The 23,733-nt window shown below is 43.0% G+C and overlaps 1 protein-coding gene across 19 annotated transcripts in view; it reads right to left on the bottom strand.

The window, feature by feature from the left end:
* The window catches only part of KALRN (kalirin RhoGEF kinase), a 641,300-nt gene that overhangs the window by 218,177 nt on the left and 399,390 nt on the right, over positions 1–23,733 (bottom strand). For all 19 annotated transcript variants that reach the window (XM_034659631.1, XM_034659642.1, XM_034659663.1 and 16 more), the window contains exons 24-28: positions 22,575–22,641; positions 21,878–21,987; positions 7,967–8,036; positions 5,479–5,568; positions 501–593 (exon numbers count right to left, since the gene is read on the bottom strand). In XM_034659631.1, coding sequence (XP_034515522.1) covers positions 501–593; positions 5,479–5,568; positions 7,967–8,036; positions 21,878–21,987; positions 22,575–22,641 — 430 coding nt within the window. The remainder of the gene's footprint in view (positions 1–500; positions 594–5,478; positions 5,569–7,966; positions 8,037–21,877; positions 21,988–22,574; positions 22,642–23,733) is intronic.

Below are 23,733 nucleotides of genomic sequence, written 5' to 3'. Positions count from 1 at the left end.
ATATGCACTCTTCGAGTGTTTTCTCTCAGGAATCTCAGTCTTGACAAACACAGAGTAAGATAATGGTAGGTGCCACTCTGGGCCTCTACTGCCTCTGTAGACTGGCACTGCCCCAAGACCTTGAGCCCCGATCCTATCAGAAGCAGGGGCCACTGGGAGGAAGCTGCCTCAGGGAGGAAGGGCAAGCGAGGCCCCATGTGTCAGCCAGTGCCTGGAGTGGCAGCGGCTCTAAGTCGTGCGGTGGCGAGCAGGTGTGGAAATAGTCACTTGTTCCTGCTCTCATTTCTCCTCTGCCCCCCAACAAATAAGCACCTAGAATTTCACGGGATAGGCCATGCAGTCTGGGAGACAGCAAAGCCTGTGGGGGCTCATTTCTGAAGTTTTGCTCTAGGTGGAGGGGCGGTCTTGGGGTGGAAGCTGTCCTATCCTCGGGCAAACCTGGGACTCCCTGGACCTGGTCGGTAGTGTGGGAGGGGGTGACGCAGCGGGGAGGGAGGTACCTTCAGGAGCAGCTGGTACTTGGTGATCCTCTGGACGGGCTTGATTAGGTAGGAAGAGATGGAGTTGGCCAGACCGTGCCGCTGCTGTATCTCCTGCAGGGGTGACAGCGGGCGCCATTACACACAGAGGCGTGTGCGCGCGTGCGCGTGCATGTGTGCGTGCGCGCGCATGTGTGCGTGCGTGCGTTTGGGAAGAAGTAGGCAAGGTGAGTAGAGAGAAGAAAAAGGGTAGACGATTATGAGCAACTGTTCTTTGCTGCGGAGAGGAACAAGAGATCAAGATGAATGCATACAGAAAAGGAGAGATGGCAAAACAGGAGAGAACAGAGATTTGTGTGACAGAAATGGAAATGCAGAAGAAATGGGGAAGGATAAAAGTGGAAAAAGGAAGGGAGGAGATAAATGACAGACAGAAGGGTGAGGGAGAGGTGGTGGAGCAGAAGAGGGAGTAAACCCAGAGTGGAGGGAATAAACCCAGAGCCCAGAGAATAAACCCAGAACGGAGGCAATCACAGGGGGACCGCAGGACGATGAGAACAAAGGGAGGCAGAGAGCAGGGCTCGGAGGTCGGCCTACGCCAACGGCTCCCGAGTCTTTATCTCCTTACAACAGCACAAGGGCGTATCTCCTTCCCACCCCCTTTCTCTCCAGCTTAAACCCACCCCAACGTAGAACCACTTTTGCATTACAACTTCACTGTGATCCACGTCAGCTCCCTCGTTCTACAGGTCTCTCGAGCTGGCATCCGTGGAGTCGCCGTCAGTTGTTTAACTTGCGTTACCCCTGACACGTCTTTCCTCTCCACCCCATTCACACCCAGGCTACAGTCACGACCTCCAGCTGGTGTTTGTGCCTCTAGTCTCTTTTTAGTCCATCCTCTATCTTGCCTCCAAAATGACCTTTCACTCCCCAATGTGTAGGTGCTGTGAAGGGTCGCCAAGGGTCCATGTGGTTCCTTGTCTCAAGAACCTACATCCCAGGTAGCTGAGAATACGCACACACATAAAATAGCAACAAAGGAAATGGAAGGTATTCCTGGCGAGAACAGAGAGGAATGAGTGGGCTCAAGAGTGGTGGATGGTTTAGGAGAGATTAAGTCTTCAGCTAAGGTTTAGAAGGTAGGTGGAGGGGGGGAGTGGGGGGAGTGCAAAGCTGGATGAATGGAATTCTATAAACGGAAAACATATTTTAAAAGTCCACAGGAAATAATCATTGTGGATTTAGACGATAATGGGGACCATGCAGAATGGTACAGAGGATGTACACCTGGAGTCCGGAAACAAATGAAAAATACAGTTAGATAAGCAAAGTGTACTTAGGTCATTGATGGGGCTGAGCTAGATGAAAGAATCGGGATTTTGGGTGAGCTTCTCAATGGTAAAGTATTGTAGATCTTAAATAGAAGAAAAACATGGTGAAAGCACTCTTTCAGAGAGTCATGTAAGCCTCATAGCAAGGGTGGAGATTGGGAAATAGAGGCAGAGAGACCACTTAAGACGTTACTGAAAAATCCCAAGGGTGCAAACATAGAGTTGCCATGTGATTTAGCAATTGTACTCCTAGGTATATGCCCAAGAGAAATGAAGACATATGACCATACAAAAACTTAAATACAATGTTTACAACAGTATTATTAATAATAATGAAAAAGTGGATATAACCCAAATGTCCATCCAATGATGAATGGAAATACACAATGTGGTACCCCTATACAATGGGATATTATCGAGCCATAAGGAGTGTAGTGCTGGTACACACTATAACATAGATGGGCCCTGAGAGCATTATGCTGAGTGAAAAAAGTCACAAAAAACACATATTATATGATTCCATTTCTATGAAATATCTGGAATAGGAAAACCTATAGAGATAGAAAATAGATCATTGGTTGCTTCGGGCTAAGGAGTAGGTGGGAGGAGGAGGTGGAGGTGATAGCTAAAGGGTGTGTGCTGCTTTCTGAGGTGATGAAAATGTCCTACAATCGACTGTGGAGGTGGTTGTGCATATCTGTGAGTATACGAACACCATGAAATTGTTCACTTTAAATACATGTGTAATCTATAGCTATAGTTCTATCTATCTATATCTCTGGGTGTGTAACATGGGCTTGCCCTGAGCTGAGGTCAGTGAGAACAAAGCACTGGGAGGAACACAGGAAGCACCTTAAAGTCACCCAAGATAGGACTTGCTATGTAGCCATGGAGAAGGGTAAAGAGGGAATTAAAACAATGATCGCATTCCTGCCAACTACCCCAGAAAATAGCAACTTTCTCTCTCATCTGCCTCTTCCCTAGAGGTGTGCGGTTATAGCAGGACTCATCCAAGGATGGTGGGCAATACAGCCGGCAGCATGACACTCTGGACAAAGGAACATCGTGGGTTTCCCCGGGGGCTCTGGCAAGACAGCATAGGCAGTAACATACTGGGATGGCCCTCCCTCTCTGCCAGCCCAGGGAAGAGGCTGCATGTGGAGCAGCAAGGAAGGCCCTGCCTCTGGCGGCTAGGGCAGCCAAATCATGCTCACTAGTCACCATAGCATCAAGCATCACGGCCTCACAGCTCTCACATCAGAGGTAGAAAATTCTGCACCATGGGAGTGTGTGCCCCTTTCCGGAGCTTCAATTTCTGTGTACTGTTCACAATAATGGATACTAAAAGACAGCCTAATGGATGGCTGGTCTCTTTTATAGAACAAGGGTCCAGAGCAGGTATTTTCTATGTGTAGAACTTAGGGAACCCTTTCTGATGGAATGGGAAAAAGTTACAAATATTATGCATTCTGGAAAGCTCTGGGAACAATCAGGAGACTTTACTGCTCTCCCTCCCCACCTCTTTATGCTGAGCTCTAGGGACTCCTATCTAGTGGACTGTTTTTCTGGTTTCCAGTGGCCTTCCCAAATAAAGGGGAGGCTCATCAGTCACTACATTGGAAATGGGGGGGAGGGATAGGGTGCAAAATTTGGGGTATATCTAACTTACTAGTCAAAGTCTAGAAATTGGCTAGAAACAGAGATATGATGAATATAGGACTAAAGGAAAATACAGATTAGCACCACACACTAGGATGTGTACAAAATGAACCAGGCAAATCATCAGCCAACCTCAAGGGGCCCATAGGTGGGAGGAGGTGTGTGTAATAGAAGGATACATTGTTAACTTGCCTAAAGACAAATTGTTACAAATGCTCTAGGACAGATGCAAAGTATAACACATGCATAGAGAGAGGGAAGGATTCATGCAGGAAACATTTGACCTTTAAAGGATAGAAAGAATTCTGGAAAGAGACTCTGTGTACACACACACATACACACACACAGGGGTAAGACAGAGCACACACACACATACACACACACAGGGGTAAGACAGAGCACCGTGAACAAAGGTGAGGAAGCAGAAGAGACTGAGGCAGGCTCAGAGCACAGGGCATGTATGTTCAGAAAATGCTCAGTGGAAGACAGGACACAGGGCATATAAAACTTCAAAAGATCCTTTGGGTTACTGTTGATGAATAACATCTTAAGAAAAATCCATTATTAACAAAGGTAATAGTGGTAATAGAACATCCAATATGATATCCAATAAATTCCGATACCAAGTTAAAAAGTACTCTTCTTGAATTTTCCATTTTATTTTTACCAAATCTAACCTCAAAAACATTCCTATTTGGGACACTCAGGACCATTTCTCTATCAACGCTTCCTTTAAAAAATTCATGTATGTTTTTTTCTTGTCTGGCTTTCTCCCATTCAAGTGTCATTCCTTCACTGAGCAACAAGACACTTGTGGAATCATTTCTGTTACGGCAGCGCCAGGCTACAGAGATGCTCTGAGGTTTCTTTTGTAGACTTGAATATGGGAATGCTATTTAAATGTCCGCATTCGCCAAGGTCCTTAGCACAGAATCTTCCCTACAGGAAATACTCAAATACTAATGGGAGGTAGGCAGAAAGACAGACTGACAACTATTAAAAAGTTCTGAATTTCATGTTGCTGTCATTTCTGACAGGACTACCATAATGGCCGTCACTCCTACAGTCTCTCTCTCGCTGAACTTCCCTGCCCCCCTCACTTCTTCTCCCTATTCTTCCCTTGTATCTTGCATTGACCCATTTGATTCTGTTCACTTTGGAGCCACCAGGTCACTGTCTGGGGACCAGCACTCTGTAGACTTCTACCATCATTCACTAACAGGACTGGATCCTCATTCTGAGGTGAGGGATCTAAGGCCCATCAGTGCCCACTTGGCTTGGCTTCCATCACAGCACAAGCGCTCAGCCCTGGCTGCACTTACTCTCACCTGGAAACTTTTAAAACTCTCAAAGTCCAGGCCAAATCCAAGCCAATAATACCACAATCACAGGGATAGAACCCAGGAACCAGTATTTTTCAAAGCTTCCCAGGTAATTTGAATGTGTAGTCAAGGTTGAGACAATTGCATTAGAGTAGTACCTCTCAAACTTGAGTGGGCACTGGTCACAGGAGGGCTTCTTTACCCTCAGGTTGCTGGGCTTTAGCCCTGGAGATTCTGATTCAATAGACCTGGGTGTGGGGAGGTCCAAAATAGGCATTTCTAACCAGTTCTCAGGTGACGTTAATGGGGCTGGTCTGGGGACCACCACACTTTGAGAACCCCTGCGATTGAGGGAGCTGTGTATGAATAGCAGAAGTGCAGCCTCTTATCACCTGGTCACCTGTGTTATTGTTGGTCTCCTCTATACAGGGGATTTATGGCTAGCTCAGTTTGGTGTTGAGGCATGGAGGGCAAATGTGCCTTGTCTAAAACCCCAGCACTTGAGATGGGAGGGGGATAACCAAAAGACAAACACTGCTTTTGTTTGTCTCCATGCTCTATCCATGAGAGAGAGGTTTGGGTGGCCAAAGAACAGTGAGCAGTAAAGGATAAAAACCCATTTTCCCAAAGTAGAGAAACATTTCCACCTGCTCATCCATGGCTCAAGAATGGAAGACTATGGCTTACATCAAAGAAGGTGCCTGCGTGCTCCAGGATCAGCTGGTTGGAATCAGGCTTGTTCTTACAGTAGGTGACGTACATCTGAAATTTGTCTGCCTAAAAAGAACAAAGGCAATCATAGATAAGCATCCATCACTTGCTCCCTTCTGTTGCCTGGGCATGAAGGGCCCAGCAAATGCTGTCCCGTTAAGCCCTCAGACATTGTGGGGCACAGGATTATCTGTGGCAAATGTTCTGGGCTTATCTGGCCCATGTTCCCCTCACAAACTTTGGAATGCATTTCTCCTACCTGCGGGTGGAGAAAGCTTGCTGAAAGTGAGCTTATTTTGATACTAGTCTGCACTAGAAAGAATTTAAAAAACCAATTCACATAATGTCTTTTAAGGTTGGTTAGAATTTATTTAGACATTATCCTTTTTTTGGGATTACCTACAATTGTATTTCCCCTCTTGAAAAATGACAGCATTTGCTCTAGAAACAAAAACTGAAGAATGAAAACAAAGTGTGCCCTCAGAGGTAGAACTGCTTGTATTCCAAAGGTCTCCATTGGGGGTAGTTTGTAGGGCATGCCAAGTGACTATGCCATCATCTTCAACTTCCTAGAAGCAATGACAGGAGGAAAGGAAAGCAACGTGTTCCTTTGGGGGAAGGGCCTGAACAATGAGTCCTAACCAGATTGTTACTTCAAGCCAAGAACCTTGCAGCTTGGTGCAAATTCATTTCTTGTTTCTCTTAAGACCCTGTGGGTTAGCGCTATGTGTCCTTACTTGGAAAGGTGTATTTTGGCCACCAAGTACCTTTCCCATTTGTGAAATGCTGTTGGTGTTGGCACCCACAGGACACTTGGAATGTCCTCTTCTGAGAAAGCAGCCCAGATATGTGTTAATTCTCGCAGGTCGCATCCACGCCAGTACTTTTCCAGGTGCTTTTCATATATACTAATTCATCTGATCCTCCTGAGAAGCCTACGCAGCGAGCTCTATTATTATCGCCCCATTGTACAGATATGAAAACCGTGGCGTGGGTTGGGGAAGTAACTTTAAATTCCCATGGCTAGAAAGTGGCAGAGCCCAGGCCAGCTGACTTCAGGCCTCTTGGTCATAACCATTGCCTTTCAATACACTGAAACAGCTCCTTCTACCCTCCTGTGTGAAGATTACGAGACTTACAAAAGTCACCTTGGGATAATTCTTGGCAAAATCTGCATATTTTATGCAATCATCAAAAGTTTTCTGAAACCAGTTTTAGAGTTTATACACTACGTAGGAGGCATTTACCATCCCTAAGACATGCTGATAAATCATACTTACGGTTGACTGGTGGGCAGATCCAAAAATTGTATGAAACAAGATGTAAAAAAAAAATCCCTTCACTTGTTTTTTCTCTACATTGGCTGTGCAAGGGATCATAAATTGTTTATCAGCATTCATATGAACTGTGCATGGGCTCATGTATTTAGAGGTAGAAAAATGTATTAACACAAATAAGATGGCAGCCAAAGACTCCTTAAGAAATGAGACTATGCCAGGAAGAAAATGTTAAAGTTTCATATAAAAAAAAAAAAAGAAAAAAAACCCCAATTCAGGTCTTAAGCTGTGGGACTGGCTGTGATATTTACTACATGTCAGTGGTCTAGTCAAACTCCTAGGTCATATGAACTGTTTTCATCGATAAAATACACAGCTTAACCATAGCCCTGCCTAGTCCATAGGCTCTTGAGAGCAAAACTCTCTGAATCGTGAAGACATTTTGAAAAGCAGCCCATTTTGAGTGGAAATCATAATAAGACAATTATTAGCTAGAACTCCTGATGCTGGGAAGGAGTTCCACGTATAGTTGCATTTAGTATCATAGGTGGACCTCCCCGGAGATGTTAGTATTCCTATCACATATCTGAGCTCAGAATAACATGGTGTGGAGATGCTAATGAACACTAAGGTTTCCATTTACATAATCAGAACCTGGTACATTTAGCCCATTCACTTGGCCCATGACAACAGCACCAGGAAAGAAAAATCAGCCACGAGGTTTGTAGGTCAGAACTGGGACGGATACCCATGGAATCTGTTCTTCTCCACCAAGGAAGAAAATGCTAGCAATTGTTTGGTGGATTCCTAAAAGTCTAATCCCCCAGTCCTTATCCTGTGAAAACACACAAAACCAAACCAGTACATAGAACTGGAGTAGCCCATCTGTCAAGGGCGGTGGTGTTATTCCACTCTCCCGATATCTCAATTTTAGAAAGTTCTCAGAGAACTTAATGTGGAGCTTGGACACAATGTCTAAGGACTCTTCCCAAGGAGGACTCTGCTCCTTGGGGATGGAATGCTTCTCCCAGATCTACTTCTGCCCCCTCTCAAGAGTCCTGGTCCTGTGTTAGAATGTCAGCAACACCATTCCTCAGCTCAGGCACTGAACAGTGATGCCATCCGACACCATCTGCACTCCTGGAAAACATGGCACAGTGGGAGAAGAAGGATTTCAGGTCAGTTACCCAGGTAACAAAGCAGTGTCCCACATCCTCAGGCAGCTGCTCATACTTCTCCAGCTCTTTGAGGAAGATGCTGCAAAGGGAGAGAAAGGCTGGATCAGACACCTCCACATACTGCCTCCCTCCCCACCCCGATAATTATACCGAGGCCAACACAACCCCATGAACTCTCCTTAAACCTCCATTATTTACACATGGCTTCTCCCCTCTCTAAGTGATACATGGTGAGGAGTGGTTTTAAATATATTAGAACTGATTTCATTAAAATTTATAGTAACTGATTAGTGCTACTTAAAATTGTATTGTTTCCCTTAGGGGTTTACACTTCTCAGGCTGAAAAGCAATTAAATATTATACTTGTGTTGGGGCTTTCATTTTAACTGCAACTATGAATCTATTTTTTATATAAGTAATCTGAACACATTGTAATAGTTAAAAAATATATAGAATAGATAACAAAAAGAATAAAATAAATATCATCTATGATCCCAAAGATGAAGTGGAAACCTTTTGAATCCTGCAAACACTTCTTTCCAATTCTTGGCCTCCTTCTTCTCCCCCAGCAGCTACTCTGTGCTAAAAACTCTGAGTTAATGTTTCCGAATGCAGACATCATTAGGAAAGAAAATTCAATGGGGAAAAAGTCACAACATAGTTGCAAGCTGAATTGAATTACTACGAAATCATCTGCCATTGTGGATATCCATGCCCTTGGGTCCTTTCTGTGTGAAGAAATAATGAAGGGTTGACTAAATCAACTTCAAATTAATATGTTAAGCAATTGGTTTGAGCTCAGAGAATACAAGCTCTAAAGAGCCAACATCACTGGAATGGAATTTATTTTTTTTTAAATCACACAGAGGTTTTAAAATAAAAATAATTACAACACTGTGGGGAAACATACTGATGGAAATGGAAGATGTGATCTTTACAAAGTGCAATGTGACAATATCTATCAAAATTTTAAAAATGTACTTGTCTTTCTGCAACTTTAATCCTGGAAAATTTCCTATATATTTTAATTAACTTTTGTATAAGATGATGTAAACATGTGCATTCATGGTGGTACAGTTCATAATAGTAAAAGGTAGTCTGTAGATGACAAAGTAACCAGTACATCTACAGAACCGGGTAAAACACAGCTATTAAAAAAAAAAAGAAGAAGAAGACAAGGCTTTCTGTGTTTTCATATGAAAGATCTTCAGGGTGGGCCATTAAGTGAGAAAATGCAAAATGTGGAGAATTTATATAATATGTCACCTTTTATCTGAGTACGGAATATGTATTCTTATTTCCACCCCAAGAAACTAATGGTTAAAGCATATAATGTCAGTTATGAAAGGTAAGTCGTGAGATCCACTATATGGCATCATAGTACTTACAGCTAACAATATTGTGTTGTACACTTAAAGTATGCAGAGGGGAGATGTTACATGAGGTGTTCTTAAATAATAATAATTAATAATAATAATAATAATAATAAGGAAACTTTGGGAGGTGATGGATATCCTATATCCATGGCCTTGAATGATGGTGATAGTTTCATGGGTGTACACTCATCCCTAAACTCATCAAGTTGTATCTATTAAATATGTACAGCTTTTTACATGCCAATCATACTTCGATATAGTAGTTTTAAAAAAAGGCCATTACCATAAGAAACCAAGTGAAGGCATAGGGGTGGATAAAGAGAGTGGTGGGTTAGGTTTCTCAATCTATATTTTTAAATTTAAGTTGATTTTTATTTTTATTTTTATTTATTTTTTTAAAGATTTTATTTATTTATTCGACAGAGATAGAGACATCCAGTGAGAGAGGGAACACAAGTAGGGGGAGTGGGAGAGGAAGAAGCAGGCTCATAGCAGAAGAGCCTGATGTGGGGCTTGATCCCAGAACGCCGGGATCACGCCCTGAGCTGAAGGCAGGCACTTAACCGCTGTGCCACCCAGGCGCCCCAAGTTGATTTTTAAAATTAGTTCAAAAATTATATTAAAAGACATAAAGCAGTTCTGAATCACTGTACTATTTACTTCTGTCTTTGGAAAAAATAAATTTTATTGATTTGACCTACTCTGCCTGGCTCCTATTGTCCAAGCATTCTGGCAGTATCTTATAATTACAGTCACTTATGGGTTCTGTGTAGGTGTTCCTTGTGTCACCCCCCTCAAAAACATAGGAAGACGTTGTTTTTGGTTTAAGTCATATTTGGAAGGCTACAATGCTAATGATTGGTGGGACCACAGATGATATAATTTTTTGTCCACCTGCAATGCAAATTTTTCTGTAATAAAAGGGCATTGCTGTTTTAATAAGATAAAGTCATTTAAAAATTTGGGGGGACTCCTAGCAGTACCCATTTAATGATAATCATCCTTCCCCAACATGTGAATTTTAGAGCACCCTGATTTAAATCATGGAACGGAAGTAATTATCATACAATTTGGGTTTTCGAAATACAAATATGCAGTGCTCCAAAATCAATAAGGTATCCTATTTCCTGCTACTTTTAGAAGAACTGCAGGTGACACACATGTATTTAATATGACTTCTAAAACAGAAAATATTATATAATGCTGTAATTGAGGATCAGACTTTTTTCCAGGCCAAAAAGGAAACACCCTGTTTTTGCTGCAAGAGAAGCAGTCAGGGGGCGCCCAGATGGCTCAGTGGTTTAGGTGTCTGCCTTCAGCTTCGGTCATGATCCCGGGGTCCTGGGATCGAGCCCTGCATCTCATCAGGCTCCCTCTTCAGCTGGGAGTCTGCTTCTCCCTCTCCTTTGGCCCCTCCCTCCCTGCTTGTGCTCTCTCTCTCTCTCTCTCAAATAAATACATAAAATCTTTAAAAAAAGAGAGAGTGAAGCAGTCTGGTTCCCCACCATAACACCAAGACATTTATCATGTGGTCCTTCTTCATGAGGAACAATAAATAATATAATATACAGCATCTTCAGGAGTAGTTTTCCAGAAGGTGTTTAGATGGTCACTCAATATAATTCTCAGTGAAGTCAATGAATACCATGATGGACTGAACAGGGCCTGGGGTGGGGACTGCAATGGCTTGGTGACGGGGGAGAAAATCTGATGGGGTATTCTAGGACAAGGACTGGTGAAAGTAAATGAGAGCTTTAAAGAAGGAAGGACCTAGAAGGAGAGAGGCTCTGGAAGAAGAGACAGAGGGGAGAAGTGGGAGAATCTGAAGGCCCCTGGCAGTTGGGATAAACCATCTCAGCCTGTGGAGGACCTCTGCTTCCCCATCTCAGGATCTCACTCCAGTCCCCTCAGCTCTGACTCCCATTGTATTTATGCCCTTCTGTTTTGGGGTGATCAAATAAATGATAAAACAGCCAGATCATGACATCCCACACCAGAGACAATTCAGGGAGCGCTTCCTACTTTCCTTGACTTATAACCCAACGTTAGTGGTCTGGTTGCTTAAGGTTAATTTTAAACAAACAGTGGTAATTGATCATTGATCTAGACGCTGAAGACAGTGCTAGGAGTTTTCTTTAAAATCTTGACAATCTAAATAGAGCAATACCATGACTTTTTGTGATAGTAGTTATCAAAAACCTATGGCAGGATGCTTAGTCTAAAAAGTCTCAAGAAGTGAACGTGCTGTAAAATGAATTAAATGGATTGAATATTATTTCTGTAATGAATGCCTTTCTGGAAAATGAAGGTTTTTAGCAGCAACAGCCCCTGGCCTACCCTTCTACGGATCCCGTGTCTCAGTTTCCTTTTCTCCCACAGCCAAGCAGAAGTGAAAGAACCAGAGTTCACTCTTACAGTTGTGAGAGGATTCTTCCAAAACCTCATTTTCCTCATCTTTGAATAACAACCTCGTGGGGTTGTTGTGAGGATTTAATAAATCCATGTGGGTAAGGAGCCCATCCCAGTGCCTAGCATACAGTAGACACTAAATAAACAGCAGTTCTCTAGGACCCATGCTTCCCAATCTTAATAAACTCATACTCTGATAAACATACATATTGCACACTTTTCCCCATTACTGGAGACTCCTTCCTAGGAAATGCTCCTCTAGGGGAGCCACTGTTGGAAAATCTATAGTAGATTACCCTCCCCTAGAATATATCCTGGGAAAGTTACCAAACTTTAAGTTGGGAAAAGCTGGGCTGAGCTGGTCTCTTTACTGCAGGGCTTCTAAAATCCTATAAAATGATGAGGTGCATGTAAGTCTCTGAAGTAGATAGTGTGCGATGCTTCCCAAACTTCTCTGCAGGTTTTGGGGGGATGTATCAGACTTTGTCTCAAGGAACACTCCTGGAAAACTCTGGTGGGGGGGCCCCACACCTGGTTGTGCACTGCCCTCTGGGGTTTGGATCTGAGTATCTGCTTTGATCAGAAATCTCCCTGGGTAATTCTACTGCCTCTGGTCCACAGGTCAGCATTCAAAGGCAACTGCCTCAGAGTCCACTCCGCTTCTAGTTGGCAGATCATATAATGAGCCTGTACAATTTAATTTTTTAATAAAAAAATCTAAAAATTAGAAAAACTATCTTGTGCTGGGCATATCTATTCGTAACTTTGAGTAAGACATTCACTACTATCTCAGTGTGATTGTTGAAGGCAAGTGGCAATATTAAATTCTATTTTGCTTTTTAATTTAAAGCTTATGAAGATGACAGATTATGTAACTCTGATCCATATCATTCCATCTACTTCAAACAGACATGATGAGTTTAAATTAAAGCCTGAGAGGTCACGACACTCTCCAAGGATGACGGAATGTTCCATGTCGTATCTTCTATAGCAACATCTTGGTCCTCGCCACTTCAATAATTATATCTGATGAATCACGAGAGAACAAGCCAACCAAGTAGTTTAAGTGTTTATGTGAATGTCTTCGGTTCTTTTTGAAGTGAATAAAACTTTTAAAGAAATGTCAAAATCTAAGCCAAGTCATTACTCTATTAAATTACCATGATGCAATTTTTGTGCGGTTACTTTCTGAGGAAAATGCCTCCCTCTGGCTTTGTACAGAATCTTTGGAAATGAAACCTCTACATTTACTGATAGAAAAGCTTTCTGAGGCTTGTGATTAAGTACTATGGAAACAGCACCATTCCAAAGGTACCTTGAGTCATTCTGATTTTATTATTTTCTCCAAAGGTAAATTTGGTCTGTGGTCTCACTGCTCCTGGAGAACTGTCTCCTTCATGGACGGTCTCACAGTGTGGTCCAGCAGACGGCCCTTTACATCAAGGGTGCAGTCTGTATTCACAGGGGAATGTATTTGATGATCTTGTGTGTGTGTGTGTGTGTGTGTGTGTTGTGTGTGTGTGCACGTACGTGACTCTCATATGTGTGCACCTGCTGGAATGACAGGTGGTAAGAAGGGGAATGAAGGTAGGGGCTGTGGCAAGGAGGAGGAAAAGCGCAATGAGGAGGATGCATAAATAAATAAAGGTGAAGGTAGGGTGAGGAGAGAGCTCTGAGGCTCACTGCTTTGCAGGAAATCCAGGGCACTGCCTCCTTATCAAAGCAGGGCTAGGTTACTGTTTTCATACAAGGGGAGCTAGACATCATTTCTAAAGAATTCATTAGTGACCAGACAGATTCAGAGTCTAGCACGTAAGAGGCTCTAGAGTGCAAGGGCTGGGCCAGCTGATCAGCACGTTGGGACAGCTATGAAACCCAGGAGAGTCATGTGCACTCCAGGGAAGCTGTGGGATTGTTCATGGAAGTGTTGCAGTCAAGTTTGATCACCTTGGCTGAGCCATGACAGTCACCCTTCTCTGTCCCCTCATCACACATAAGGAACTTCAGCCTAGATTAGAGATGAAGGGGAGACATGTGCAGGGCTGGACTTCTACTCAGCATGTTTCCCACCCTCAGGCTCCAACCTCAAGGAGCAGTTTACTTTGCTGAACTGTTGCGTGTTGAATAAGTTTTGCTAGTACCTCCTAACTGTGTTTAACTTGTGTGATTGGATGAACCAAAAAGTATCTGCATAGATATGTAACAGGTTTAATGTTAAAATAAACATAAAAAAATTAACCTCACATTTAATGTTATTCATTTTCATTAATGTGCTGTTTGGCAACTAGGTGTGGACCTAAGCAATTAGTGTGTACAACTAAGATTAATGTGAGTTTGACATTTAAATAAATGTTTAGACTTTGTCTTGCCTTGGGTATGCCCTAATACCTGTGACCAGCACCAGTGTTGACAGCTTACTGAAAAAACCACCAACAACAAAGCTACACATCAATGTTTATAGGGTCCTTCTGCTGGGTTGGGTCAGACCTGCAGTTATCCCTTAAGGTATGGATTTGGGGCCCAAGAGAAACCACAGCAGGTCTTTCCCTTCCTCTTACCCTGATCTTTGAATATTAAGAAGATGACAGTGTGATGTAATAGGGAGTTCGAAAGACCTGGAATCTTTGGCTGTGCTACCAATAGGCTTGGGCAGGTCACAAACCTTGGTAAGTTCCAGTGTCTACAATATAAGGGAGGAGAACAGAACTAGATTATCTTTAAAGGTTTTTTTCCAGGCTTTTATATTTTGTAATTCTGTGATTTCTGTAAATGGGATAAAACTAATACCAAGGGCACTTGGAGGTGAGAAGAGCACAGAAGGCATAGAATAGGCATATTTTAAGCAAGGGTGTGTGTTGGGAAGCAAGAGGAGAGGCAAACGGGAAAAGGCAAAAGCTGTGGCCTGGCAGTGTGTCCTGCAGACCCTGCTGTAGGCTGCACATTCTTTCTCTTACCACGAGGTGGAGCCAGCTCCTCGCCTTGTAGCTGCAGAAAAACTACCCCCGCCCCCAGAGCCCCACCGCCCACCCCCTGCATTTTGTTTCCAGGACCGGATGTTTAATTTAGGGGGTAGAAACCAGCATTAAAAAAGGGGAAGGAGAAAGAGAAGCAGAACCTAATGCAAAACATCAGAATGTATCACACATTCTGTATCACACACATACATAATAACGATGTGATTTTGAAAAACTCACTGTCCCTATTATACATAAGCATGTGCATCTCAGAACAGAATGTATATTTTTGTATTTTTCTATGGCCCATGACAAAAAAAAATGTTTAATAAACACCTTGCTGGGTTTTCCCATCCAAAATAGGATGGTAGCCCTAGAGAGGTCTGGGTCTCTATCCATCTCTCTCCTCCCACCCCCAACTTCCCTTCTGTCTCCTCCTCTCTAACCTCCCTGATTACTTATTCCCTCTCCCCTCTCTCTCTTCCTCCTCTTCCTCCCTTTGATATCCACCCACTTCACTGTTCTCTCTCACTTCTCTACCTAGGTATTTGATCCCTCTCTCCCCCCTCACTCTCTCTCCCCTCCCTTCTTCTGCGCCTCCCTCCACCACCATTTCTGACCCCAACTACCTGTACCCTCCATCTCTCCCTTCCTCTGCATCAGTCTCACAGGTGACAAGACACGGTTGCAATGGGGGCGTGATGCCAGGACCTTGCCTCACCCCTGACCCAGGGTTGAGACTGATTGACAAACTCCTCCCTGTGGCCTCTCTCAGCCTCCTTGCTAGACTTTGCCACCCTCCTCCTTAGAAAGGCCTATGTTCAAACTTCCCTCCATCATTAGGGGGGCCATCCCTAGCTACAGAAATCCTACCAGTTATTTAAATCCCATCTCAACTGCCCTCCCTTCTGTGAAGCCTTTCCTATTTTTCCAACTGAGGCTATTTTCTTTGCTCCTTTTAATTGAATTTGTGCTTCCCTCCAACCTGATCACAAGTACCTATAATAATAATTCCCGGGACTCGGGGCAGAGAGCCTGGGTTTGATTCATCACTGGGTACCAGCTCTAGCTCCAAACTAGCACAGGTCTGGCCCAAGAAGGAACTCTGGGAAGATGCTAGAAATGTGGGCCTGGTCCAGTTGTTCCCTGGCATTTCCCATCACTTTCCCCAGCTCTTCCCTACCCTGCTGCACACCACCATCTGCTGCTGGCTGACCTTGGCTACCTGGTATCCTGGTAGGCTGACCCTGGCCTGGTCTTGCTCCAACTTAGCCCCACACAGCTCTGACCCCAGCCTCGAGCCCAGGAACGCTAGGCTGGGAGTGCAATGGGGGTGGCCAAGGCCAAATCTACCCTTCTGACCAAGTCTGCAGGGAAGCAATGTACAGGACGGATACCTGGTTGTTGGTCCTCTACTTGCCTTCCCAACCCTGGCTGAAAAATGACCTATTTCAGGTAATTACTGTAAGAGTGTGGGACCTGGATGACATACCCGTGGAAGAAATGAGTTGAAGTGTGCCTGGAACTTGGACATCCAGAGAAGCTGATTAGAACCAAACCGACCAGCTTTGGCAGTCCCAGTTGGTGGTCTGTGGAGTGGGGGGAGGGGAGAGAGCACAAAGCCCCAGAATCTATGCCTGATCTTTAAAGAGGGAGAGGGTGTGCTAGTACTGGGTAAGTCACTGGTTCCTCTCTGGCTCTCAGTGTCCTTATGGTAAATGGAGATGGTCGTACTGGTGGTGAGGAGGACCCTCTGAGCCCTGACAGCAAAGATTTTATACAAATGCTGTTGCTCAGACTCACATACAAATAATAGAAAAATAACTGAAGAGCAAAAAGTGAAGTTCAGATTTAACTGAAGGCGATAAGCATTTTAAACAGCTGTTCTTACCAAAGCTGAAAATCTAATCATCAAGGCAAACTGAAAGTGAATAATTTTTTTTTTAAGTTATAGGTTAGTCCAAGTGGGAGACTGTAGTTAAAAAAAAAACACAAAACCATTACTGTTTGGGGGATCTATTTATGGAATATGCTATCTTATCTGAGTGCTCCTGGAATGCTCAGGAAAATACAATAGAAATGGATTTAGGTCTTATGTATCTAAGTTTCGTTATCTTTATGATTCTATAAAAAGGAGATGTAGTATGACAATGGGAAGAACGGAGGGTGAAAATTGAGTATCATTCCACTGAAACCTCCAACTTCAGTTAAAACCACCACTTGTGGGCGGTAACTTCTACGTGTTGAATTGCTCTTCTTTATAGAAATTTTGGTGCTTGAGAATTTCTCCATTCAATATCTGTATAGACAAAGGTCCTTGAGAAAGATCACACACACACACACACACACACAACTAATTCTGGTTGTCATTTTTCAAAGTGACACCATTTAAAAGATCAATACTAACTAGCTGAGAAATGTAACATATTCACCATAACCCGCTCGGTCTAGGTAGTAACTCCCCAGTGACTCAGCTAACTGTGTCATCCAGGTAATGTCAATCTCAATCTCTCCGCCTTCCAATCTTCTTCCCTCCCTCCCTCCCTCCCTCCTTCCCTCACTCTCTGGAGTATAAGCAGAAAACGGAGCCGTGCACTAGAAATGAGAGAAGTGTGTTTGCTGTTAGATAGCACTAAACAGTAACTTTGTAAAGATGCAAATAATTGGGGTTAAAAAGAACCTTTGGATATTTTCAGGTTAAAAAGTGACTATTTCTAAGTATTCCTGAAAAGCAAACAGGTGTTTAGACCCTTGTATGGTCCTCGCATTAAAAAGCTCCAGGAAGTCTGTGTCCAAAATATAAAAGAATTTATACAACACCAACCCCAACCCCAAAAACCAATCCAATTAAAAAAAAAAACAGGCAGAGAAACTGAATAGATATTTTCCAAAGAAGACATACAGATGGCCAACAGACAACACGATAAGGTGTTCCATATCACTGATCAACAGGGAAATGCAAATCAAAACTACAATGAGATATCACCTTATACCTATCAGAATGGCTAAAATTAAAAAAAGGGGAGAAATAACAATTGTTGGCCAGGATTTGGAAAAAAAGGTTCCCTTGTGCACTGTTGGTGAGAATATAACTTGGTGCAGCCACTATGTAAAATCATATGGAGGGTCCTCAAAAAATTAAAAATAGAAATACCACAAGACCCAATAATTCCGCCACTGAATCTTTACCCAAAGAAAATGAAAACACTAACTGGAAAATATATATGCACCCCTATGTTTATTGCAGCATTATTTACAATAGCCAAGATAAGGAAGTGACCTAAGAGTCCATCAGTAGATGAATGGATAAGGAAGATGTGATGTGTGTATACACACACACACACACACACACATGCACACACACACAGAGAAATATTACACAGCTATAAAGAAGGATGACACTGTGCCATTTGTGGCAACATGGATGGACCTAGAGGATATTACGCTAAATGAAATAAGTCAGATGGAGAAAGACAAATACCATATGATTTTACTCATATGTGGAATCTGAAAAAAGACCCCAAATGAATAAGCAACAAAAACCAGAATGAGAGCTGCAAATATAGAGAACAAACTGATGGTTGCCAGATGTTGGGGTATGGGGGCATGGGCAAAATGGGTGAAGGGAAGGGGGAGATACAGGCCTCCAGTTGTGGAATGAGTAAATCATAGGGATGAAAGGCACAGCATAAAAATACTGTCAATGAGGGGAGCCTGGGTGGCTCGGTTGGTTAAGTGTCTGCCTTCGGCTCAGGTCATGACCCCAGGGTCCTGGGATCAAGCCCAGCGTCAGGCTCCCTGCTCAGTGGGGGGCCTGCTTCTCCCTCTCCCTCTCCCTCTGCCACTCTCCCTGCTTGCGCTCTCTTACTCTGTCTCTCAAATAAAATATTAAAAAAAAATACAGTCAATGACACTGTAATTGTGTTGTACGGTGATGGATGAGAGCAATGCTTGTGGTCAGCATAGCATAATATATAAACCCGTCAAATCAGCATGTTGTACACCTGAAACTAATGTAACATTATGTGTCAACTATACACAAATACAAAAACTAAAAATCATAAAAAAGCCCCCAGGAAACTCCTTCATATTATTTTGCTATTAAGGTTACAATTGTGAAGGTTCTGGTAGTAATGGGGAAAAAAATCATACCTAATGGTTTTCCCTATTTTGAGACTTTCACAAACAGAAGACTCAATTATGACTTCAATGGCACTAGCCCATAAATCTGCAAACTGTAATTCTGTTTTTAGTCTGTGTGTCTGTTCGTCCATCCATCCATCTATCCACCCACCAAATATTGACTTACAGTGTACTGTGTGCCAGAATTATGGAGTAAAAGACATGGGTCTTTTTATGGAGTTCATGTTTGCTATATTTTCAAAGTTGCCTTAATTGCCTTTTCCTCTCTTATTTGAGATTTTAGAGGTGTTATGCTTTTTTCAATTAACTGAAATTTGTATGGCATAAGGAGAAAGCACATACTATGAGAAAAGTCTTGGCCTCTAGATCCTGTAGATTATACAGCTTTATTTTCTCGGATGTTCCCTTAAGTTGTAAATAATTTAAAACATTAATTTTTTTGGTGGAGAGCTTTCTATATGCATTGCAGAATTCCTTTCTTTTTAATGCAGAATATACTGATTATTCAGGGTTATTACTAGTATCAGTTATTATACTATAGTATTACTATTATAACACAGTGGCTGTGTTGGCTTCTATATCAGGATAAAGGATCACTGGCATCGACACCAAGCAGCCCTTGACCACTGTGATTTGGGGTGGTTTTTTTTTCCAGTTTATCTGTCTTCTTTTACTTTCAGCTGGTACTATCAACCTACTTGCTCAAGTTCTTGACATTTATTTACTGCTTCTAAGTTGCTATGGTCTTAGAAATGATCTAATCATCTAACAAGATTGTTAAACAATTTAACGAGAGGTGAGGTGGCTATTAGGTAGGATAGAAACAGAATATAATAAAAAATTTAAAAAAAAAGAAAGGTCCTTCTGAGAAAAGATAAAAATTTTATCTTTGTGCTACCTCTTTCAGCTGTTCAGAGGCTGGTTTTTATTTTCTTCTTGTTTCTTTAAAATGTTATAAATAGGTAACATTTGCTGCGTAGCTGTGTTCTTGATAATTAAATTTATTCCTCTACAAAATGTAGCATTCCATATGGTTTAACTTGAGGTTTTTTTTTTTTTAACGGCTTCTTAGAACTGCATTTTGCAACTGGTAGCTCCTGCAACTATTTAAAAACTACCAAACTGCTTACTGGGCCTTATTAGAGTGGTATCATGAAACGAGAGTAAGAGGTAGATATGTTGTTACAATTGGTCCATTTTGACATGAATATTTTTTTCTCTTATACATTGATTTGGCAAAAGCAGGGCTCGCAAGAAAGTCATGCTGTGATTCTAGACTTCTATACTTAGTAATTTTGGTAAGAATACAGGGAAAGTGAGACTTGCTGACTAAATCCCAGAGACCATAAATCGAAAAAAGTGAAAGCATCCTGCCTTTCTGCTTACCAGTCCAATGTCTTCTCAGATATCCTGGGGGAGATGGGGTAATGCTGAGTGGGACTCAGAGGTCAGAACTGGGGATCAGTGGTCAAGAATGGCTTTACTGGGATCTTATTAAAGGGACATGAGGAGAGAATATTTCTGTCTGGAGATTTCTAGGCAAACCAAATGGAGAGTGCTAAAATTTGTGATTAAAAAAAAAAAAAAAAAGGACTGGGAACTTTTACTAAGTACTCCGGAAAGTCAGAAGGTTTTACCCCCACCCCTAGAAATTACTGGTTTCATAGTCTGACAAGGTTAAGATGTTATAGAAGCTGCGCATTTTATGTTCTTTTAAAACGAATGCCATTTGATGATGTAAGAGGGTATTAGTCATCAGGAGTCGATAAGAGTGGGTCTCCCTATCTTATTTAGGCATTTTAGAGCCCAGGATCATTTTATACCAAACTCTTGCTTGCTCTCGGTCATTCCTAGCAAAGGGCTATACGGAGGTCTTATTTTCTACAGCTGGGCTGTCTGCTCTGGTAGCTACTTGCCATCTAAATTTATTAAATTGAATAAAGTTAAAAATTCAGTTCTCGGCAGCACAGGTCACATTTCAAGCGTTGAATGGCCATGCATGTCTACGGGCTATTGGATTGAACAGCACAGACATGGAACATTTCCATCATGGCAGAAAGCTCTATTGGAGAGTGCTGTTCTGGAGTCTTGCCTCACCTGCATACGTCTCATCAGGAACTCTCCGGGCTGGGAGTTTTACCTCAGTAAATGCCTCGATGAGCCTGACTATAGGACTTCCTCTGAACTGTATCCTACAACACTGAACCTCTACCTCTTGGCCCCTTTCTGTGACAGGCTCCCGGGAGAGCCTAAGACTTCACACCAACACTATTCCTGTGCCTTCAGATTCTCTCTCTTTGTATTTTGAAAACTGAGTTATTTCCATCAGTTGGCTATGTAATTAACCAACCAATGTTCTTGCTAACTCTGTTCACAATGCAACATGTTTAGTGTGCTGTAGATAAGATCCTTAAATTGGGGGCTGGACAAATTGAATTGTGAAGCTTTAGGGCTCTGTGGTTCTACTCATCTCAACAAAACATAGAGGGCCGATTGATGTTCTCCCCTATAAGCTGTCAAGAACTGTGTTCCATTAGGTATTTTGGTTATCTATCTACATATTTACCTTTGTTTTTGTTTTGGTTGGGGGCGGGGATGATGAAGTAGCTGGAGAAACAAGTACCTAGGTTGGAAAAAAACCTAACAATGGAATTTGAAACCCAAGGCCCACAGGGCAGAATGATTAGCCTTAGATTACTGTCAGGACTTCCTACGGTTTTACTGAGACTCTACTTTCAGCTCCTAGGAGCTTGGTTATCCTTCTGATTGGCTAGGAAGGTGTTGCCAGGTAGGACCCTAAGGACACCTGGGAACAGATGTTGCCAAATACTTGACTTCACTCTTTACCAGCGACTTTGGACAACTGTGGAGACAGAGGGACGAGTGAGAAAAGAGTCTGAGCAACTGACTAAGAAAATTTAACAGGTAATATTATCAGGGAGGATTTACCAATCAGCTTTGATCCACCCGTTGGGAAGCCCCGATGATGGAAATTCATGGCCCTAAGTATGCTCTGGGGAAATCCTCCACCAACCTACTTGTTATGAAAATCGTAGATCTCCTGGATGTTGCCAAAGATGACGTGCTCTTTATTGAGGATCCCAGGGGGGATCTCCTCCACGCCGCTGGTCATTTCCCACAGGTAGGTCTGTAAGACAGCAGCAGCTTCATCACTGGCCAGCACTACAGACGCAGACAAAATAAACAGGTCTGCACATGGGAGGGGTGAGACGCACACTGGGCTTGCAAGCAGAATGTACAAAGCGAGATGGTAAATACGCAGAACGGGAAGAAAGAAAACCCAAACGTTCCATTATCTTCAGCTGTTGCCAGGGAAACTCACATCCTGAACTTCAGCAAAGCACAAACTCCACGTTCCTCTTATTTATTAAATGTGTGTGTGTTTGAGTGTGCTGGGCGGGGGCGGGGGTGGGGGGGTGCAGATTTGCAGACTCAAGTTCATTGACTATGTCATGGTTTTTTATTTTATTTTGAATTCAAGTCTTCTATACGTTTTTGCCGGGTCCAGCTCCAGTTTGAGAAAAGTTTCTTTTCAAAAGCATTTTCAATTCCCATGCAATTACTACGGACTCTGGGAGAAAGCTTTCCTCTGTTGGCTTTTATTTGTGAAGCTCTGGGAGGAGACAGAGAGCACGGAGCTTCTCTCAGGGACTTGACAGTGGCAAGGCTGTCATTTTTCTAATACAGCTGTGCAGTGATTACCGCAAGACTTACCTCTAAGCACTCATGTAAGTCCCTTACATATGCCTTCTCCGTCTGCAGCAACTCGGCCATAATGAATCTAGAAGAAAACAAACAGGCTTGTCATTGGTTCGAGATCTAATACCGCCCTTCCTTCAAACTTCACTTCACCACTCCAGCGTGTATGACAGTCCCGAATGACCCATGTTTTGACTTCCCCAACATGTCTCTTCCTCTCCTCCAAACTCCCTGCCTCTGAGCATTACACTCTGAGTCCCTGTCACCCTGATCCCTCATGCTGCACCTCTCCAGCTCGTTTGTGTTCAGATGCTGCTGCATTCTCGCCCTTCTCTGCCCCAGTTCCACCCCCGTGTGATGCTGTGCTGACGTGCGTGTGTTCTGAGCTGCACGTGTGTGCTCGAGGGCGTGCACAAGCACGCAAGGCTGCTCGTATTCATTCCCACCAGCTGGGTGGCTTGACTCTCAGTGTCCTGCCTTTCTCTCGCAGCTCCCGGAATGATGGTTTCTGTTCGCCAGAAGTGCTGACATTTTACCAAAATGCTCTGCGGTACCATCAGTTAAGCCGGGTTTAAAAGCCAGGCACAGGTGCCCGAGACACCACCACGGACACTGGGGGGTAGCAATCCTTGTCTGTAAAGAGCTGGACAGTGAATATTCGTGGGCCATTAAGTCTCTGTCACAACCACTCCACTTTGCTGTTGTCATGTGAAAGGAGCCATGGACAATATATAAAAAAAAAATAGTAAGTGTGGCTGTGTTCCAATAAAACCTTATTAATGGACACAGAAGAGTTTCATCTAATTTTCACATCACAAAATATTTTTCTTCTGGTATTTTTGCAACCACTGAAAAATATAAAAAATAATTTTTCACTTACAGACTCTATGAAACAGGTGGGGGGTCAGATTTGGTCCGTGAGTCATAGTTTGCGGACCTCTGGCCTAGATGATCCTATGCGCTTTGACGCTGTTTCTAACGGGGCTCACTTACAGCCCAAACTGGCTCGCATGAAGCGGAGCATGGATCACAAGCGGAACACAAGTTAATGACTGTGACTGCCCTTCAGTCTCCCCAGACGGAAAGCTTGTGCTCCGTATCTGCAATTAGAGGGCTCCCTTGCTCTTGGCCCCTGAACAACACAACGTTCTTGGGCGCTTACTACACTGAGGGT

This window comes from Ailuropoda melanoleuca, chromosome 1 (assembly GCF_002007445.2).
Source record: "Ailuropoda melanoleuca isolate Jingjing chromosome 1, ASM200744v2, whole genome shotgun sequence".
NCBI classification, from domain to species: Eukaryota; Metazoa; Chordata; class Mammalia; order Carnivora; family Ursidae; genus Ailuropoda; species Ailuropoda melanoleuca.
This window is presented reverse-complemented; position numbering and strand designations above follow the sequence as displayed.